Below are 20,948 nucleotides of genomic sequence, written 5' to 3'. Positions count from 1 at the left end.
CCCCACCAACCCAACCTCCACTCCCGGCACCTTCCTCTGCAACCGCAAGAAATGCAAGCCCACACCTTCTTCCCCCCCCCTTACTTCCCTCCAAGGCCCCAAGGGACACTTCCATATCCGCCACAAATTCACCTGCACCTCCACACACACCATCTATTGCATCCGCTGCACCCGATGTGGCCTCCTCTATATTGGGGATGTTGTCTGGTATGGAGGGAAGGTCTTACGAGGAAAGGCTGAGGGACTTGAGGCTGTTTTCATTAGAGAGAAGGTGGTTGAGAGGTGACTTAGTAGAGCTATAAGATAATCAGAGGGTTAGATAGGGTGGACATGGAGAGCCTTTTTTCCAAGTATGGTGACGGCGAGCACGAGGAGGGATGATAGATTTAGGACAGATGTCAGAGGTTTCTTTACTCAGTAGTAAGGGTATGGAATGCTTTGCCTGCAACGGTAATAGATTCGCCAACTTTATGTACACTTAAGTTGTCATTGGACAAGCATATGGATGTACATCGAATAGTGTAGGTTAGGTGGGCTTCAGATTGATATGACAGGTCGGCACAACATCAAGGGCTGAAGGGCCTGTACTGCGCTGTAGTGTTCTATAATCCCTGTACAGGCAGAGTCTATATTTCACATTTGACTAATAAACTCGAGACTGGGTTTCACAGAAATTTGGTTTGGAGACACTTGAGCATTTGACATAAAATCAATGCATTACCAATACAGCAACTGTCAAAATCAAGTTGATCTGACCACAAATACGTATGTTTTTTGATCCAAGTTATTTGTCTGGCTTCTTACATTGATTAATATTTCTTACCATTTCCTCTTGATGTGAAACTGTGCCTCAAAGGACCCAATCAGTTACTGGAGTGTTTAATATTGGAAGAATCAGTCAGTATGGAAAAGACCCTTTGGCCCTCTGACTCTGTACCACCAAAACTTACAAAATTCCTACGTTCTAGCACTTTGCTCATAGCCTGAAGTATTACAACACTTCAAGTGTTCATCCAAGTACTTTTAAAGGTTGAGGTTTCCCACCCCTGCCAATGCATTCCAGATTTCCATTACCCCTCTGGGTTTTAAAAAAATGGTTTTCCTCAAAACCTTTTGCTTTCTCCTTAGAATTATGCCACTCATTATTGACCCTTCAACTAAAGGAACAGATGCGTTCTATCCATCTTGTCCATGCTGCTCAATGTGGTCCTCTTACAGCCTTGTATACTCTGAAGAAGACAAACCAGCCTAACCAAATAGCTTTTCATAGCTAAACTGCTCTAGCACAGGCAACATCCTGATGAATCTTATCTGCATCCCCTCCAAAGCAATCTTATCCTTCTAATAGTGCTGTGACCTGAACTGTGTGCAGGCCTCCAGTTGTGACTAAGCAAAGTCCATACATCTCCAACCTCCCTGCTGTTATCTGTGCCACAACTGATGAAGGCAAATGTCCTGTTTGCCACACTATCTACGAGGCATTCAAGGATCTGTGAACAAGCAGTCCAAGATCCCTCCATTCCTTTTGAGCTCCCTAGTGTCCTGCCATTCATTGAGAACGCCCTCGTTTTGTTGTTACATCAAACGTACATTACCTCAGACTTATATAGGATAAATTCCATCTGTTACTTGTCTGTCCGTCTGAGCACCCCATCTAGGTCCTCCTGTAACCAAAGACCTTCTTTCAGACTGCAAATCAGCTGACAAATCATTGTGAAATCTGCAAATCTTTCCCCCAAGTTTTCTTCTCTATAGTTTATATCTGTCATGAGCAATGAAAGCCAGCATTGATTCCTGTGATATGCCATGAGACACCAGCCTTCAGTCACACAAACCGCCTTTACCCACCACTCTCTAACTCCTACCACTTAGCCAATTTTAGATTCAGCTTTGCAAATTACCCCAGGTCCCATGTGCTTTTGCAGCCTTTTGTCTTCCAGGTGGGACCATGTCAAAGGCTTTTCTGAAATCCAAGAAATCAGTAATTTTTCTCATCCTGCCCTTCTGCTTGAATAAATAAAAAAAGACTGCATTTGGTGTTAGATGTTTGTAGTATGAGTGATTGAGTGGAGGCGGGGGGGGGGGGGGCTTGAAAACGGTAACTTTCAAGAAGGAATATGGAACTTAATAAGGTGGAGAAATGTTGTGTTCGTGAACACATTCTAAAAGTTGACCTTGCTGTATTGCCATACTTAAGGCTTATCAACCATGTAAGTACATTAATGTCTTCATGTTTAGGTTGAAATAAATACAAATTTACAGAATATGTATGTTAATGTGCCCAATGGAATGCCAGCACCTACTTTCTACCTAATTCTTGTGTGGCTGCGATTTTGAATGAAAATGGAAAATACAATGGGTCTAATGAAATTCATAACTTTTAGCTAGTTTTGAGGAATCATATTGCAGTAGTCCTTGTAACTTCGCTCCATTTTCCGAATCATATTTTAAACTGCTTAAACTTGAGCAATATATATTTTGTGAAGTAATAATGGTAATGCAAAACTTTACCTATTAATGCAGGAACGTCTTTTACAAAGCAACGAAAATAAATCAATTTACTGTTGGTCTGAACAAATTAATCAATCATTCATTAATGCAATCCTGCAATTTTGTGCCCCCCACAGCTTGTTCCAGGACTCGCTGCAGCTGAGTCCCTAAATTCTATGCAAAAAGATAAACCAGCTGTGCCAACCTTAGCAGACATTGCGTGGATAGCTGCAGATGAGGGGGAATCTTTCACCAGGATGAGGTAATCCCTAAATTGTGCAGTTGACTTGAAGTAATGGTCCCTCTTGGTAAAGTTGTACAATGGTACACTTTCATAATTCCTTAGTACACTTAATATCTTCTCAGTAAGTTTTTTTTTTGCCTCATCTTAGCTTGTGGAAAGAATATTGTTACTGTGATAGTAGGACAGACTGCTGCTTTTCTGATCTTTGATACATGACACTCGTCCAGATATGTTTTTAAGTTTGCGTTTGTGTGCTTTTTTCCTGAATTGATCCACAATCATTTCCATTGCATTTGTTTTCTCAATTTTTTTTCTTGAACTTCAGTGATCAAAACTACTGATGTGAAAACAATTGAAGAATTTGTGAAAGAAAAAGAAATGACTGACTTAGCTTGTTTTCTTGTATTTTAACTTTTTTTAAATAGGTAAGCTACAGGGACATGCTCATAAGGCTGAATATTTTATTAACTATTTCATAAGCAGTCATGGAGTTGTACAGCACAAAAGCAGACCCTTCAGTCCAACCAGTTCGTGCTGACCAAGATATTCTAAATAGATCTCGTCCCATTATTAACTTTTAACTCATAGCCCTCTAAACCCTTCCTATTCATATACCCTTCCAGATACGTTTTAAATGTTGTAATTGTACCTCTTCCACCACTTCCTGTGGCAGCTCATTCCCTATGTGCACTGCTCTGTGGAAAAAGCTGCCCCTTGGGTCCCTTTTAAATCTTAACCCTCTCACCTTAAACTTATACCTTCTAGTTTTGGACTCCCTCACCCTGGGAAAAGACCTTGGCTATTCACCCTCTCCATGCCCCTCATGATTTTATAATCTATAACGTGACCCCACAGCATCTGATGCTCCAGGGAAAATAGCCCCAGGCTGTGTAGCCTCTCCCCACAGCTCAAGCCCTCCAACCCTGACAACATCCTTCTAAATCCTTTCTGAAACCTTTCAAATTTCAAACTATCCTCCTTAAAGCAGGAAAACCACAGTTGAACGCAGTATTCCAAAAGTGGCCTCACCAATGTCCTGTACAGTCGCAGCATGATCTCCTAATCACTATACTCAGTGCACTGACCTAGAAAGGCAAGTGTTCCTTCACTATCCCATCTCTCTGCAACTCCACTTTCAAGGAATTTTGAGCCTGCACTCCAAGGTCTCTCCCCAGGACTTACCCTTCAATGTTTAAGTCCTGCCTGATTTGCTTTACCAAAATGCAATACCTCACATCGAAATTAAACTCCAACTGCCACTCCTTGACGTATCTATCTAGATCCCGTTCTGAGATAACCTTCTTCACTATCTACTGTGCTACCAATTTTGGTGTTATCTGCAAAGTTAGTAACCATACCTCCTATGTTCATATTCAATCATTTATATAAAGACAAAGCAGTGGACACTGCGTCGATCCTTGCAAAATATTGCTGGTCATGCCTCCAGTCTGAAAAACAACCTTCCACTAATGCAATATCTCCTATGTTCAAGCCAATTTTGATTAGATTAGATTCACAACAGTGCAGAAACTGGCCCTTCGGCTCAACCAGTCCACACCAACCCTCTGAGTAACCCACCCAGACCCATTTCCCTCTGACTAATGCGCCCAACATTTGGACAATTTTTAGCATGGTCAATTCACCTGACCTCACATTTTTGGAGTGTGGGAGGAAACCGGAGCACCCAGAGGAAACCCATGTAGGCACGGGGAGAATGTGCAAACTCCACACACAGTTGCCTGAGGCTGGAATCAAACCTGGGACCCTGGTGCTGTGAGGCAGCAATGTTAACCACTGTGCCGCTATCCAAATGACTAGTTTTCCCTGGATTCCATGTGATCTAACCAGTCTGCCATGCGGAACCTTGACAAACGCCTTACTGAAGTCCGCGTAGACCGAATGTCCACTGCTCTGCCTTCATCGATCTTCTTTGTCACTACTTTTTTTAAAAAAAAATCAAGTTAGTGAGACATGAATTCCCAAGCACAAAGCCATGTTAACTATCCCTAATCAGTCTTTGCCTTTCCAAATACAAGTAATTCCTCTCCTGCAGAATCCCCTCTAACATCTTGCCCACCACTGACCTCAAGCTCTTTGGTTTATAGTTCCTGGCTTTTCCTTGCCATGTTTCTTAAATATTGGCACCACGTTGGCCAAACTCCAGTCTTCTGGCACCTCACCCATGGCTTTTGATGAATCAAATATCTCCACAAGGGCCCAGCAATCAATTCCCTAGCTACCCCCAAGCTTCTGGGAGACACCTGATCCGGTCCCAGGGATTTATCAACCTTATGCATTTTAAGATATTCAGTGCCACCATCTCTGTAATATGGGCACTTTTCAAGGTATCACTATTTATTTCTCCAAGTTTTCTATCTTCTACATCCTTCTCCATAGTAATTACTGATGCGAAATATTCATTTAGTGTCTTCCCCCATCTCCTGTGGTTCCACATAGACGGCTTCTTTGATCTTTGAGGGGCCCTATTCTCTCCCTGGTTAGTGTTTTGTCCTCACTGTATTTGTAGAATCTCTTTACATTCTCCTCTGTCCTATTGCTATATCGTTTCCCCGTTTTTATGCCATTCTGATTTCAGTCTTGAGTATATTCCTGCTGCCTTTATAATCTTACTCTAGGGAATCACTTGATCCCTGCTATCTATACCTGTCATATGCCACCTCCTTTGTCTTGACCAGAGCCTCAATTTCTCTAGTCGTCAGCATTCCCTACACCTACCAGCCTTGCCCTTGACAGTAACACAAAATACTGCTTCTGGACTCTGTCATTTCTTTGAAGGCCTTCCACATTCCAACCATCCCTTTATGTGTGAATAACTTCTAACTTCTAAAATTCTTGCCTAATACCACCAAAACTGGCCGGCCTTCTCATTTGGATGAGGTCTGTCCTTTTCCATAAGTAACGAAGTTATGATCACTGGCCCCCAAAATACTCCCCCAGTGACACTTCAGTCACTTGCCCTGTCATATTTCCTAAGAGAAGGTCAAGTTTTGCTGCTTTAGCAAATATTCAACATACTGAATAAGAAAGGTTTCTTGTACATGCTTAACAAATTTCTCTCCATCCAAGCTCTTAATACCATGACAGTCTCAGTTTATGTTTGGAAAGTTAAAATCCCCTGCCATTACCACCTATTATTTTTACAGATAATTAAAATCTCCTTACAAATTTGCTTCTCAATTTCTCACTGACTATTCCAATCCAGTAAGATGGTCATCCCTTTCTTATTTCTCCATTCCACCAGAATAATTTAAATTGACATTCTTTCAAGAATATCCTCTTGATGAACAGTAGTAATGTTACCCCAAACTAAAAATGCCATCACCCCCCCCCGCCCCCGCAACGCCAACATCTACCTTTTCTATAGCATAACATGTGCACAGTTAGCTGTACTTGTCAAAACATTAAGGTCCAAACATCTTTGGCCACTTTATCTGTCCGTAACTTTTTCAAAAGTGGTCAAGTACCTTTTGACTCCACCTTTCAAAAAATTTAAGGCCTAAGTGTAGACATCTAGTTAAATCAAATCCCTTATCCTCTGAACTATTACCTCTTCTTTATTTACTTTAAGCTTTCTGTGGCCAGAAAGCTTTGTTGTTTAATTTCCCTATTTCTTTTTGGATCAGTGCTTTTAATTCCATCACCTTTTCCATTAGTTTTTTTTGTCCTTTTCTATTTCTTGCTTTCTTAATTCAAATTCTTTGTTAACCCCCAATTCAAGTATTTTTCACTTCTAACTCTACCTTTAGCTATTTATAGTTATCATCTCCATTTCAGATTTCCCTCCTGAATGTTGGGTAATCACATTTGGCATCCCCTATTGAGATGCTTTTAGTTTTGTTTTCACTTTCTCTGCTAACTCCAATTTTAGTCCTATTCAAACATTTCAAATGATTCACTGTTCTATCTTCTACTTTCAGAATGTTTGCAATATTGCATGTATTTAGAAAATAGCTGTGAATCAACCTCTCCACAAGTTTGTTACTTTTAATGCATCATCCGTTCATGTTTCTTTGAGAGACACTGATCCCTCTTGGATTCAAATTCTGGCAATAGCCTCCAGTCATTACGGAGCCAGCTAATGTTACTACTTGACAATCGGGTCCCAGAATGAAACCTGACTTGATATTTTGACATGATGGTCATTCATTGAAATATAAGCACACACTGATGCATTTTTTTTCCCCCTAAAACTGACTACTTTATGAGAAGTTTAATATGTAAAAGAAAAATGATTTTTTTAAAAAGCCAGGCTATCTAGATTTGAAGCATGATTTGAGACATCTTAAAATATGCAGCAAAGTTTTCATCTGTTTCCCAAAAAACATTTGTCAAATCTGTGTGCTTACCTCTTTCTCTTAAATCTTTAAATTAAACTCCAATGATTGTGCACTGTTCTTTTGTGAACTGTGAAGTTGTCTTATATACCCATTAAACTGAAAGTTTAGAATTTCTTGCTCTTTTCATAATCTGATTTCTAACCCAATATACTTTGGTCTACTCTAACCTTCTACTAAAGTAAATTATTCTCTGAACTGTTCTGTGTTTATTCCTGGCAGAGAGATTGTACTGGGATTGACCCCAGTCAGAATCCCCTCAACCTGTTTAAAAGCTTCCAATTTCGGGGTTTCTGAAGCTAAAACTAATCTAATAGCCCTTGATGTTTACATGCCAGATTGGAAATCATTGCAAGACAAATCATCTTCTATTAACTCCAGGGGTTCCATTTTCAATTAGGTCATGGTTTCTGAAAGATCAACAGACATAGTTATTTTTTAAACCATTTGTCAAAGTTACAAATGCCCACTTGCCTCTAGTTTTAAGGCCTATGTTTCCTTACAATCTTGTTTTTTTTTATTTCATAGAGCTGATGCCAGACCTTACAGGGAAGAGTGGCACCCTACCCCACTCCTTATAATGCACAGGAATTCATCAGTCCCCAACTTTCGAAGGGAAGGGAGAAAACTTGAAAGTCTGAAGAAACCAGGTTTAGCTGCTCTGAACCATACAGTTGCACTTCAAGATGAGCTTAGTCGTTTGCGAGAACAAATTGCAAAAATAGTCGCTGTGCCAGAGACAAAAATGGATACTAGTAAGTTTTGAAAACATTACTACTCCACTTAATACCCCTTGCTTTGGAAAAGGGGTTTAACCTTGATTGGAGATGAAATTTTTTAAGAATGCCTTCGGTGCTATTGATTATCCACTCCGTTTGTAATGGAGAGTGTGAGACCTGTGTCTCATCATGCCTTGGCATGAGCAGCTCAAACTGATTTAATTGGGGGTATATGGATATTTACTTTTGTTTTTTGTTTTCTTTGGCTTTTTCCCATTCTCTCCACCATTTAACAATGATCTGACTGGAGTATCACGTTGCTAAACTGCCGTTCCTACAATTGTAAAGTGAAATAAAACTTTTTTGAACTGTACCATTTATCAAGCTTGGGAACAGATCCAAGTAAATGTAGAGTTAAGTCAGTGTGGTGACCTTAATTGTTCACAAAGGTATATATTGAGACCTTACTCAAAATAAGGTTTAGGGAGAGAGTTCAGAAGTTAGATAGCTAGAAGTTCTGATACCATTGTTGGAATGCAAAAAGGATGAATTGCCAAGGAATGCAGAGTCTGAAGGATAAAGGATCGATCAAGGATTTGTGGGAATAAAAAGAAATGTAGAGATGACTCAGTATAATGCAGAATTCAGTTGGAGATTTTATTGTTAAAAAGTAAACTTAATTTGGAGTAAGAAATGGCTGAGAATCAACTGTAATTGGATAGGCATTTGGGTTATTGACTACCACTTTACTGGGATCAAGTAGGCAGCTGAGCATTTCTAACTAGGTACAACATTTCTTAAAGGTGGGCAGTGAGGCTGAAATTTTGATCTGCGAGGGGGCTGAAGACAAAAAAGCCTCGCTCATTGTTAACGGAGTGGCTGATAATCGTACAGGTGTCTTGAAACCTGTTGCCTGCATTGTGATTTCATTTTAATTCTTTGACCACTGAGATGTTTACAGCATCACTTAAAGGTGTTGTAAGTAGTGTCTTGGGAGCAGCCAGTCCTGCCGTTCAGTATGATTATCATTGATCAGTTTGTGGCCTTCCACCAACCCCAATCACCCTTGATTCTTTGGTCTATCAAAAAAGTCTACCTATTTCAACCTTCAATAAATGCAGTGACCTGTTCTCTACTGTTTTTTGAGAAGAGAATTCTGCAGACTAACCAGGCTTTGAGTTAGAAGGTATTTCTTTTACATTTCCATTTTAAAAAGGGTATACTATTAGTATCTTGAATGCACTCATTTGTCATATAAGTAACTTGCATTGAATAACAAGAGAATCTCGTTTCATTTTGTCTTTCAGCATCTGCCCCTCTTACACCAGAACTTTGCTCTCCTGACACATCGAGTATTGCCTGCTCTTTACCAGATTTTGAATCCGCATACCCTCCTTTAGCATCATTTACTATAAATGATGATATTCCTGAGTCCGACGAGCCAGAATCTTTAAGTCTCACGTCCTTTTCCATTGCTGCTTCATCAAACTTTGACTTTGACTTTGAAAATAAGGGGCAGGATTTAACAATGAACGACGATGCTGATGATGAGACCACCTGCCTTTCAAAGTCCACCAGCTTTGCAGACATGATGGATATTCTGAAAGATATGAATAGGGTTAAATTAAATTCGCTACAGGGGTGAGTTGGAAATGACTGTGACTTTAATATAATCTGAGTAGTCTTCAACTGAGACAACAAGCTGGAATATCAGATTATTTGGAGATTAATGTTACAGGCTGATAGGGGAAACATTTTGCTTTTGCACAAGTGAACAACAAATTTGTGAAATTTTTAATGAAAGACCGTGTACGCTCTACATACCAGAAGTATCTGGTTGAATTCGTGCTCTGTTTGGACTTACATCACTTATTGAGATCAATTATGTCCTTGATGCCCATGACCTAGGAGGAAGAAATTATTGGGTGAGAGGGGGGTTTAAAGCGGGGAATTCATCTGAAATGACTTTGAAAGGAGTATTGTTTGCCAGCCAAATTAAGTTGCAAATGCTGTAATCAAAGCTGGAGTTCTTGCACTTAATACTGTGAATGTTCTAAGAGCTAGAATTTAATGACTTTTGGTCTGGAGTGGAGGTGAGGGCCATATTTTCCAACTTTGGATTGATTTTTCTGAGGCTCATATAATCTCCAATTGTCAAACATTTCAAATGAGCATGAAAGTGACATGCTATAAGGTTTCCCTTTGTGAAATCAAAGGATTTCCCATGCCCCTCCCCACTCTCCCATTCCCACAAAAATTAAACCTGGAAAATGTCAGAATGCTGGCTAGTAACATTGATACAAATAAGTTTTTTATAATAACAATCCACAGTGCCAAAGTGTTTGCAGAACAAAAATTCTCCCCAGTCTCTCAAGCATGTAGTTCAGTGTTGTATGTTGACGTTTATCCAAAAAAGACACACCATCTAATAAATGCATGCCAGATCTCAATTGAGAAATTTACAGTTCCATCACAGCCATTCTTGTATGTGTTTTTGATTAAACTTGGGTTAAGAGGCTTAAGCTTTGATATCCTTTTAAATATGTATGACAACTGAATTTACAGGCATGCTCAACTATATAAATCAGATTGAAATTCCATTTAGCTCATTTTTCCAATGCTGCTACTTTGAAAGACCTGTTCATTAGGTTCTTTGCCCTGCAACCATTTCCTCTTCAAGTGTTTATTCTGTTTTATTTTGAAATGGCTGCATTTTGTGCTTTGAAACTACCAACCTGAATGCTCAATTTTCTGGACTCTGCTGTATCATCCTTTTTTTCTTTAAAAAAAAAATCCATTCATCAAAGGCTGTTCTAACATAGCATAGCCCTTGAGGATGGGAAGCATTGGAATTGTTAAACTTTTTTATTTTGAAAAATTAACTTCAGTGAGATTGTCAACTAAGCAGTAGAATCACATTTTTTTTTTAAAATAACGGTGTAACTGAGAAGTTGATGAGAGGAGATGGCAGAGTTAAAGGCAACACACCCATGCGAATACCATTAACTGACCTTTGTTTTATCAGCACTGCACTTCGGTGTATGCTGGATAAAGCAAAGTTGATACTGCTATTAAATCTGTTAATGTCATTACTCTCTAATTTATGAAAAATCTTCTCCTGCGGTTCCAAGGGACGTTATTTGCTCCTTCAATCCTATTCCTTCTACAGAGCATGTTTCTGTGCTTCTATAGCCTGTCCTGCCTCAATCCCTAAACAAAACTGAAGGAGTCGCCAAAATAGCTGTTATAAGTCAGTGTCTCCTGGCTTTGTACTGGAACAGGAAGTCTGTGCCATGGTATCAGAATTCACTGTCCACTCAGCCCATCAGCAAATGTACCATGCCACTGACCATTGTACATCTGATGAAGCACTCAAATCACAATTGTCACTGTGTTCCTCCGTGTGACACCTTACTTGATTCCCTCCCACTCGCCAGCTTGATTCCTTGATTACAGGAAGTGATAAACATTGAAGGAACTCGGCAGTGAATGGGAGGGAGGCAGTGAGGAGCCAGGAGTGGTGTTATGTGAATTTCCTGAGTGTGGGATTTGAATTAAACTAACTTAAAACATTTGAAAATAAACCCTTTTATCTTTCATGCAAACGTATATCTGTGACATTGCTAGCAGTGACATTGTAAGTACTGAGACTATATGAGCTGAGTCTGACTGTACAGCTGCACTGAAGGGTATTTTAAGGTTGGAGTCTAAATTGATGCTTTTTTTCCTTGACTTGAACCACACAGCATATTCTCCTTGGAATGGAATGCTTCCACTATTTGGAATGATATTTGGCAAATGTTGCAGTTCGAGATGATGAACATTGTGTATATTGTGTGTAAACTGTCTTTACATTTCCTCTCCACCACTGACACTTTTAGGACATGGTGAATCTTGCTTCAGTTTTGTAGCAGAGTTTCCAATGGATTAGTCTAAATTTAGACCTTGCCAGTAGACCTCAGCTACTAACATCTTAGACATCAATTGTGATGATATTAATACTGAAAGCATCCAAATTGATTTAAGAAAATGAGACTGAGACATAGCCAGTGGTACAATAGTTAGTCTTTTGCAGTTTGTCACAATTGTGTAATTTGTATTCCAACCTTGTTGCATATTCCAGGTGATGCTTTTAATGTATACTAGACCATTTATAACTTCACAAAAGAAAGCTAAAATTTGATAGGGCAAGACTTAATTATTGAAACCATTATCACTGCAGGTCCAGGAGAGGCTCTCAGCTTTTGAGAGAGAATGACCCTTCAGCGCTTATATCGGAAGCGTTGAAACGCAAGTTCACCGTTCAAGACAGCTCTATTTTTAAGAAGGAAGACTGATCAAATAAGATCTTCAAACATCAAGTAGTAATCCCTACAAGTATGTCTTTATTGCTTATAAACAATATACTTGAGATTTTAGGCTACTGTTTGTGCTCTAAAGATTTTCAATTAACCTTCTTAGACATGTTAGGACACCGCTCTGGAGCAAGTGGAACTTGAATACATGCCTCCTAGCCTAGAGCAGAGAGCTGTGTAAGACTAGCATAAAGGGGATGAATTTGATTTAATATTCTCTTTCATGAAGTATAGGCATATGGGCGGCAATTGATGAGGACAACTAATAATTTCAATTTGAAACAATGGGGGGAAGTAGAGACTTCAATATTTTCCTTTGGGTATTTTAAGTTTGACAGGCTGACATCAGTTGGTACTACTTTCACTTTTATATATTAAAAAAAATCTTTATTTTGCCTTTTTCACTAGATTTAAAACCAGGATGGGAAACTGAGTCACTTGAAATGGACTGCCTTACTCTCAGCCAGTTCAGTACACTCTATGGAACCCTGCTACTTGGAGCAAGCATGATGTGTTGATCAGAAAAGCGCATAGTTTTTGCACTCAAAATTACAGGTTGTGGATACAAACCTAAATGAGGCAAGCTTGTATTTGTGCCTTGTGTATACAGATTTATTGTGGAGTAAAACCTTCCTTATTTCTGCTATTTGTTTTTCTTTTGTTAGAAGGAATAAGTTTATGGGTTGGTGTTAAACCAGTGAACTGGGATTTACATTTGATTTACAGAATAATTTAGTGCTGAATTTTTATTTGGCTCTTTATTTGGATTTTCTCCATTGACATTTGTATGTCCTGAAAGAGGCTGCACATTCAGTGGCGAAGTGTTCAGTTGTTCCAGTTTAATTAGAAACAATGGTAACTTTTTTTAGTGTTACATTCAAAAGGGCAAAACAAATTGTGATCCTTTTTTCACTTCGTTGTCTGTTCCTCAAACTGCAATCAATGCTCTTTTTAAAAAAAATTGATAAAGTTTTCTCAGTCGCGTATTAGCATCCATGTGATTGGAATGCGGCTGTACAGATTTGGACTGAATGTTTGGTATAGTTCCCCTTTTTTAATCAAATGACTGTGTTTTCTTCTTTTTAGTTTCCTCCTTCCCACTCCCTAATGATATTCACAGAAGATGCATCCAGATACAGTCAGTTCAGAAATTTTAACAAGTTCCTTAACTAAATGTTAATTATTGCTCTCGTATGTCTCTCAAACAATAGTCACTCAGCAGTCTGAAGTTCAATTACTGAGAGACACATGCTATCCATGCTTTGTGAGCCAATTCCAATTTTAATCTTTATTGAAAGAGATTTTATGGACCTACTAAATTCCTGTGCTGGTTGTTGCTAGTATATTTCTGCTATAGCTGGCCTGGAAACATTATTCCATTTGTTTCCAGTTTGTGATATTCATTTGTAAATAGATGCCTGGATAACAGTGAAGACAGCTAAAGATGCAAATAGTAATGCAGTTAAAATTTTAGTTGAGCTTGTGTAAGGTCGTGTGTTTTACATTGTCACTTAGCAGCTTGATACCTTTGGTGAAATAAAGGGTCAGGTGGTCACTCATAGTACAGTAATTACATTTTTGCAAGGTTTGTGAAAGTTTGTAGCTCAGGTTGAGGTACAGGGTGTAGGTTTGCTCGCTGAGCTGTTAGTTTGATATCCAGACGTTTCATTACCTGGTTAGGTAACATCAGAGGCGACCTTCGAGTGAAGCAAAGCTGTTGTCTCCTGCTTTCTATTTATATCTTTCTCCTGGATGGGGTTCCTGGGGTTTGTGGTGATGTCATTTCCTGTTTGTTTTCTGAGGGGTTGATAGATGGTATTTAGATTTGTTTGTTTATGGCGTTGTGGTTGGAGTGCCAGGCTTCTAGGAATTCTCTGGCATGTCTTTGCTTAGCCTGTCCCAGGATAGATGAGTTGTCCCTGTCGAAATGATGGTTTCGAACACACAAACAAAGCTCTATCATAACACTATTCCAATGAGCCACCACACTTGCAGCACAGACTAACTTCAGAAAACAAAGGAGAACCACCTATACAACATATTCAAGAAGAACGGATACTCAAAAAATACAGTGCGCAGATTCCTCAAGGACAAACCACGACAAGCAGACCAAACACAGCCAGAAACCCTAACCACCTTTACCATACATCAAAGAAGTTTCAGAAATGACAGCCAGACTACTAAGACACCTCGGAATCCTAGTAGCACACAAACCCACCAACACTCAAACAAAAACTAACAAACTTAAAAGACCCAGTACATCCCATGGACAAAACCAACGTAGTCTACAAAATTCCATGCAAGGACTGCCACAAACACTACGTAGGACAAACAGGAAGAAAGTTAGCCACCAGGATACATGAACACCAGCTAGCCACAAAGACATGACCCTCTCTCCTTCGTAGCCCTACACACGGATGAAAAAAAAACACCATTTTGACTGGGACAACACCTCTATCCTGGGACAGGCTAAGCATAGACATGCCAGAGAATTCCTAGAGGCCTGGCAGTCCAACCACCACGCCATAAACAACCACATTATATTTAGATACCATCTATCGACCCCTCAGAAAACGAACAGAAAATGACATCGTTGTGGTTCTGTTCGCCGAGCTGGAAGTTTTTGTTGCAAACGTTTCGTCCCCTGGCTAGGTGACATCCGTGGATGAAACGTTTGCAACAAAAGCTTCCAGCTCGGTGAACAGAACCACAACGAGCACCCGAGCTACAAATCTTCGCACAAACTTTGAGGAAATGACGTCACCACAAACCCCAGGAACCCCATCCAGGACAAACATATAAATAGAAAGCAGGAGACAACAGCTTCGCTTCACTTGGCAGTCACCACTGATGATGATACCTCACCAGGTAATGAAATGTCTGGATATCAAACCAACAGCTCAGTGAGCAAACCTACACCTGAACAGTAATTACATATTATATTTACATAAGCTGAAATTTAAGTTTGTTACAGGAAAGTATCATTTTATTGGCTGCATTTATTTTTGAATGAGAAATCAAAAGCAGTGTTATGAAAGACTGGGCAAACATGCCATTTCATTCTGGGTGCTTTTGTTGGATTGTGACCTACAGCAGTCTAAAGCAAATAAGCTATTAATCTTATTAAATGAGTACGTATCATCATTAAATTATCTCTTACTTCATCTGTGCGCACATTTGGATTTGAGGTATCAACATTTCTTTTGAAACTGATCCAGTAGTATATTACTGAGTCATTAGAATCACAGTCCTGACTTGAAATCCCACAGCCAACTTTTTTTAAGAAAGCTAACATATTGTCATATTATTGTCCAGGTTGTTGTATGGAAATGTTAAACAGTGCAGCTTTCTTACATATGGTTAAACTGTCACAATTTCCAGCCACTGCCTGGCCTTCTGTTCTCTGCTTTGAGGCAATTGTGTCACTTGACAGCACAAATAAGTAAATGGCAGAGAACAATCTTGCTCAGGCATGGCCAGAAGAACACATTAAATCAGCACTTAAAATTGTCTCTTTGCATTGTTGCATAATTTGAATGTACAGAGGAACCTCCTATTATCTGGCATTCAATTATCCGAATTTTGGATTATCTGAACAAGATCGTGGGATTCTGATGCTTGGCTAAACTGTTATCTGGCATTTGCTTTTCCGAACAAAATACTCCCAGCCTGTATTGTTTGGATAATCGAGGTTCCTCTGTACATGTTTAGAGTAGGATCTTTCTTGGCCTGTCTGTGCTGATGTTAATCCAGAATTAACCTTCCTACTCTGCTTTATTTTATTCATTGCTTTGTATCTTTCTTTACTTCAAGTATACAAAAATTTTTCCCTTTTTATTTTGAAGAGTTTCCTTTTCAACTGCTTTATTAACCAAGTATTCCATCATCTGATGATTCGATAATTTTTGTCTGCAATTAGTGAAAATATTTGCACTCTGAAATCCATCATTGTAGTACTAGGGAGTGAGCCTTTGGGGCAGCATGGTGGCTGTGGATAGCACTGCTGCCTCGCAGCGCCAGGGACCTGGGTTCGATTCCAGCCTCTGGCAACTGTCTGTGTGGAGTTTGCACGTTTTTCCTGTGTCTGCTTGGGTTTCCTCAGAGTGCTCCGGTTTCCTCCTACAATCCAAAGATGTGCAGGTTAGGTGCATTAGACAGGGGCAATGGAGAGTAATAGAGTAGGGGAATTGGTCTGGATGGGATACTCTTCAGAAGATCGGTGTTGGCCGAAGGGCCATTTCCTACACTGTAGGGATTCTATAAACTATAGAAATTTATTGCTGGTTAGTGAGTTTTGAAAAGATTTGTAGCTCAGGTTAAGGTTCTGTATATAGGTTTGCTCACTGAGCTGGAAGATTCATTTTCAGACGTTTGGTCACCATACTAGGTAACTTCAGTGAGCCTCTGGACGAAGCATTGCTGATGATTCCGGCTTTCTATTTATATGTTTGGGTTTCTTTGGGTCAGTGATGTAATTTCCTGTGGTGGCGTCTTTCCCGTTTTTTGACTTGGACCCGGTTTACCACCCCGAGAAAATGTGTTTCTTGATAAGAGTTCCAGTTGGAAGTCAAACAGACACACGCGATAATTCCTCAAAGCGTGGCATTCCAACTGGAAGTCTATCAACGAACACATTGACTTTGACCCGATTTACCATCCCCTAAGAAAAAGAACAGGAAAGACATCACTGACCCAAAGAAACCCAAACATATAAATAGAAAGCAGGAATCATCAGCAATGCTTCGTCCGGAGGCTGACTGAAGATGTTACCTAGTATGGTGACGAATCATCTGAAAATGAACCTTCCAGCTCAGTGAGCAAACCGATATCCAGTACGATGCTAGTTGCAGGCAGCTGCAATGTTTCCTCTTTGAATTCTGAGACCTGACTTCATACAATAGATGAAGGATCTGATTCTCTGCTGGCTCCAAGTCCTATACAAAATGAGCCCCACTGAGTCCATCAGACACATTTTCATAAAATACTTTTGCATCATTTGGCATAAGATGGTCTTGACTGGGAACAGGATGAGCCTTGAGGTGTATTCCAGCATTACATTTTTATAATCCTTGCTTTAAAAACAAAAGTTGGAAAGAGGTCCCTTCAGCACTGCCATTGATACCCTCCATGAGCAAGAAAAAATAAAATTACATGCTTTATTCTGGTAATCTGTTTAAAATTAACCATTAGATAGAATTTGCAGCATAAAAACCTGTCTTCAACATAATTTGTCTTCTGAGATTTAGATTTCCCTTGCACTGAAATCTAAACGTAACCCTATCAATGAAACTTGTAATTCTGAGACCTCAGTGGGTGGTCCCTGGATTTTGACATCCTGTTTTTTTAATCAATGTAGTGGTGGTGGTATTGCACGCAAAATAGAACTGCCTCACATCCGAGTCTGTGTAAACTGTAAGGATAATTTTATTCTTAGGAACATTATTCTAAATTTCAGCAAAATCAAAGTACTGTAGAAACTGGATATCTGAAATGAAAGCAGAAGAGTAACTGTCTGCCAATATCTGTGGAGTGAGAAACAACGTTAATGTCTTAAATCCAATATGACTTTTCTGTGGGAAGAGTTCTGCATTGGCCATATTGGATGCAAAACATAACTTTTTATTACTCCATGGCTTCTGTCAAACTTAATGGATTTCACCAGCACTTTGTTTTTATTCTAAAATTTGGAGCTTATTTTTGCACTCACATTTTGACCAAGGACCAAAATATCTGCCAAACAGTAAATGCTTCTGATTTATAATTTGAAAAATAAATATTGTTTTGAGAGTGTGTAAGTAGTGTTTATGGGGCCAAGTACATCAGGCATGTGACATAGGTTTGAGGTTGCACCAACATTTCTATCTGCATGTCTTCAATACTTTAGGTCTTCCTTTGAAAAGGATGATCAGTGGGAGATAGTTTGAAATAATTAAACTTGCTTTTCTAAACATTGTCATGGAGTTTATTATTCAGTGAAATGAAAATTTAAAGCAATAACTTATCTGATTTTTGCATGCATGATTAGTTCATTATTTATTACATTGATGGAAGATCTATCAACAGTTTTCAACTTGCATATGAAAAGTTTTTTTAAAGTTTTAACCTGTTCATTTCTGAATTCTGGCAACACCAATAAAATGTACAGAATATTTGAGCTTTCTATAGACTCTGAATACTGAGATTTAAGTATTTAGCAACTTTGTCTTTTTTATTCCATCTTAGATTCTTTAGGCGACTGGTTGAGGACACTGACTTTCAGTCTGAGGTGGATAAGGTTTCTTCAGTTTCTTCTTTATCTAGAGGAGATAAACTGAATAGTTGTGATACACGCACCAAGTGACTCAGCACGATTATCAAATGAGTAATCAGTGTATACACTTCATGAAGCTGAGTTAGCTGAGCCCTGCTGAAATGATCATGTAGAGCTGCAGTTGGTCATGGCACTTGCAATTGTACAGCATTATAGCCTAGAAAGAGGCACTTCAGCTCAACTGGTCCGAGCCAATGTTTTTCTCCAAGCAAGCCTCTGTTTTTCCTTGAGCAGCAGATCCTTCCATTCCTTTTCCCATCTCTGCCTATCAAGTCTCCTCCTTAATGACTCCAAAAGTAGCTCCCCTCTCATAACTAAGAATAAAAATCAACAACAATCCTGATTAGATTGCATGGAAGGAGGAAGTGGTAAGAACCCACGAGTGATCCAAACTAGCATCCTCTTAAAACAATCTCCACAGTGCACAGATGTTTGACTTTGTTTCTATAGACAGGTTGCCTGAAGGGCCTTTTCTTCGAGAACATGAATAGCTGCCAGCTCCTGACAAAGATTGTCTGGTTAACAATCTTAGCTTGCAGAGAGAAAGTGAGGACTGCAGATGCTGGAGATCAGAGTTGAAAAGTGTGCTGCTGGAAAAAGCACAGCAGGTCTGGCAGCATCTGACGTTTTGGGCATAAGACCTTCAGGAATGAAATGCCAATCTTTCATGTGGATATACACTTAAAATCTCAATCCTGCTTTCACTGCCTGTGGATTTCTGCACAGCTCCTTTGGGACTTTTTTCTAATTATTACAGTGACCACTGGAAGTTGATGCTAGAGGTACCAATGTTCTTTCAATCACATCACCAGAATATTGCCTGCTTTTATGGCCTGCCATTGGCATGTTTTGAACAATTATCGACCTTGTATGGTTATGAGTGCATCTTCCTCAATCATCAAGTTCTGCAGTTTCTCTGGTTCAGGCATGGACTGTACCCAATGACCAGCTGCTTTGTGATGTGTGTCATGGCATACATAAATTAAAAGATGCCAGTAATAATGAAAGATCTCAGTTCCATTTTATAATCTCATCAATATTTGGTGTTTCAACCTACCTATTTTTTCTAAGCCGACATTTTGATGTTTAACTATGTATTCAGTATAGTGGGGAAGTTTGGTTTGACTCAGTTGTCAAAGTGCCTAATGTGTTGCAGAATATAGTTATGAGAATGGGTTCAATCATTGTACCAGATGGAGTTCATGGATGCTGGTCTCCTCACCTTGCTCCACACTTGTGAAGTGGTTATCTTTGGGGTATAAATAGCCAATTGGCTCTTTTTAGTAGAGGAAGAGGACTTTGGACTGTGGCATTATGCAGTTCAGTAAAGTGGCATCATTCTGTTTTTAAAAACAACAGCAAAATGCTGCCAATTCTTCCTTGGGTGCTGTCAGTTTTTGTGTGTACAATCTTTCATTCAAAGACTAGTTGTTTCCTCTACAATACAAGTTTGGGAAACCTTTCATGTTTCAGGGTAGAGCATTAGTAAGCCATATTACACCTGCAGGCCATGACTGGAGGCAAGAGGACAGAACTGTAGACTTAACATTTTATTAGTAAACTAAATTCCTGTTGCTCATTATTGAATGCAAAAACATAGTAAATAATATAGGAATGCTACTGGTTTAAACTCTAAACCCATTGAATTTATTTCAGTAGCACTAAGGTATGAAATAAACAGCAAGGGACACTGGTGAACCAATGCAGTAAAATGTCAGTATTTTGTCTACTTTTCTGCTTCGTTGGTGGGTTGATGCCAACTTTCTACACAGTACAAGGTTGGCTGCTGTTATTTTCCACTTGGCACTTCCACAACAGATCTTTATCTAATTGTGTTTTCAAAACTTTAATTTGGCTGTAAATGAGATTGAACATTTTCACTACTGACTCAATTTTCATGTGCACAGTCAGCGAATGACCTTTTCAGTATGCATTCTGCATGGCTTTGGGAAGATCAGCAGTCTTCTCCTGTATATTGAGTGGTTTGCAGAAGCATGATTGTTAGGAGAGAGAGAGAGTGCATGGTGATTAGTAGACAGAAAGGCCAGACTCTTGACAATACCAACATTGTTTTCCTTCTATTTTTACATGTCAAGTTTTTTTTAGCAGGGATATTTGAAGAAAGTGGTTTTTATTACTTAAGTAGCATCGAACCTATCAGATTTGAACAAGTGTTTCAACAAGTTCCAGTTGTTAGACTTTCGCATTCTGCAGTAGAGTTAGGATTAGTCACAAGGCAATGCTTTTCAACCATTTAGGTTCCAAAGCCTGTTCTTGTTTTTACTCATGAATACCTATTTTAGGATTTTCAAGAGAAATTTTGATTAATCATTCTTCTATCAAGGATTTTAACAATAATGCAAGAAAGATACAAGTTTCAATGCTTTGTGGATCCCTGTAGTTACTTTTGGGTTACAAATAGTGTAGGAAATGCATTTTTCCGAAATGTTGATTTGAAAACCATTGCAAATAACT

General features: G+C 39.2%; 1 protein-coding gene across 1 annotated transcript in view; it reads left to right on the top strand.

The window, feature by feature from the left end:
• Window positions 1–12,809, top strand: part of mtfr1l (mitochondrial fission regulator 1-like) — an 18,098-nt gene extending 5,289 nt beyond the window's left edge. The window contains exons 3-7 of the mRNA XM_043717372.1: window positions 2,628–2,752; window positions 7,618–7,844; window positions 9,116–9,449; window positions 12,031–12,185; window positions 12,572–12,809. Coding sequence (XP_043573307.1) covers window positions 2,628–2,752; window positions 7,618–7,844; window positions 9,116–9,449; window positions 12,031–12,145 — 801 coding nt within the window. The 3' untranslated portion in view covers window positions 12,146–12,185; window positions 12,572–12,809. The remainder of the gene's footprint in view (window positions 1–2,627; window positions 2,753–7,617; window positions 7,845–9,115; window positions 9,450–12,030; window positions 12,186–12,571) is intronic.
• Window positions 12,810–20,948: the final 8,139 nt, after the last annotated feature.

Source organism: Chiloscyllium plagiosum, chromosome 27, assembly GCF_004010195.1.
Source record: "Chiloscyllium plagiosum isolate BGI_BamShark_2017 chromosome 27, ASM401019v2, whole genome shotgun sequence".
In the NCBI taxonomy this organism is placed as follows: Eukaryota; Metazoa; Chordata; class Chondrichthyes; order Orectolobiformes; family Hemiscylliidae; genus Chiloscyllium; species Chiloscyllium plagiosum.
This window is presented reverse-complemented; position numbering and strand designations above follow the sequence as displayed.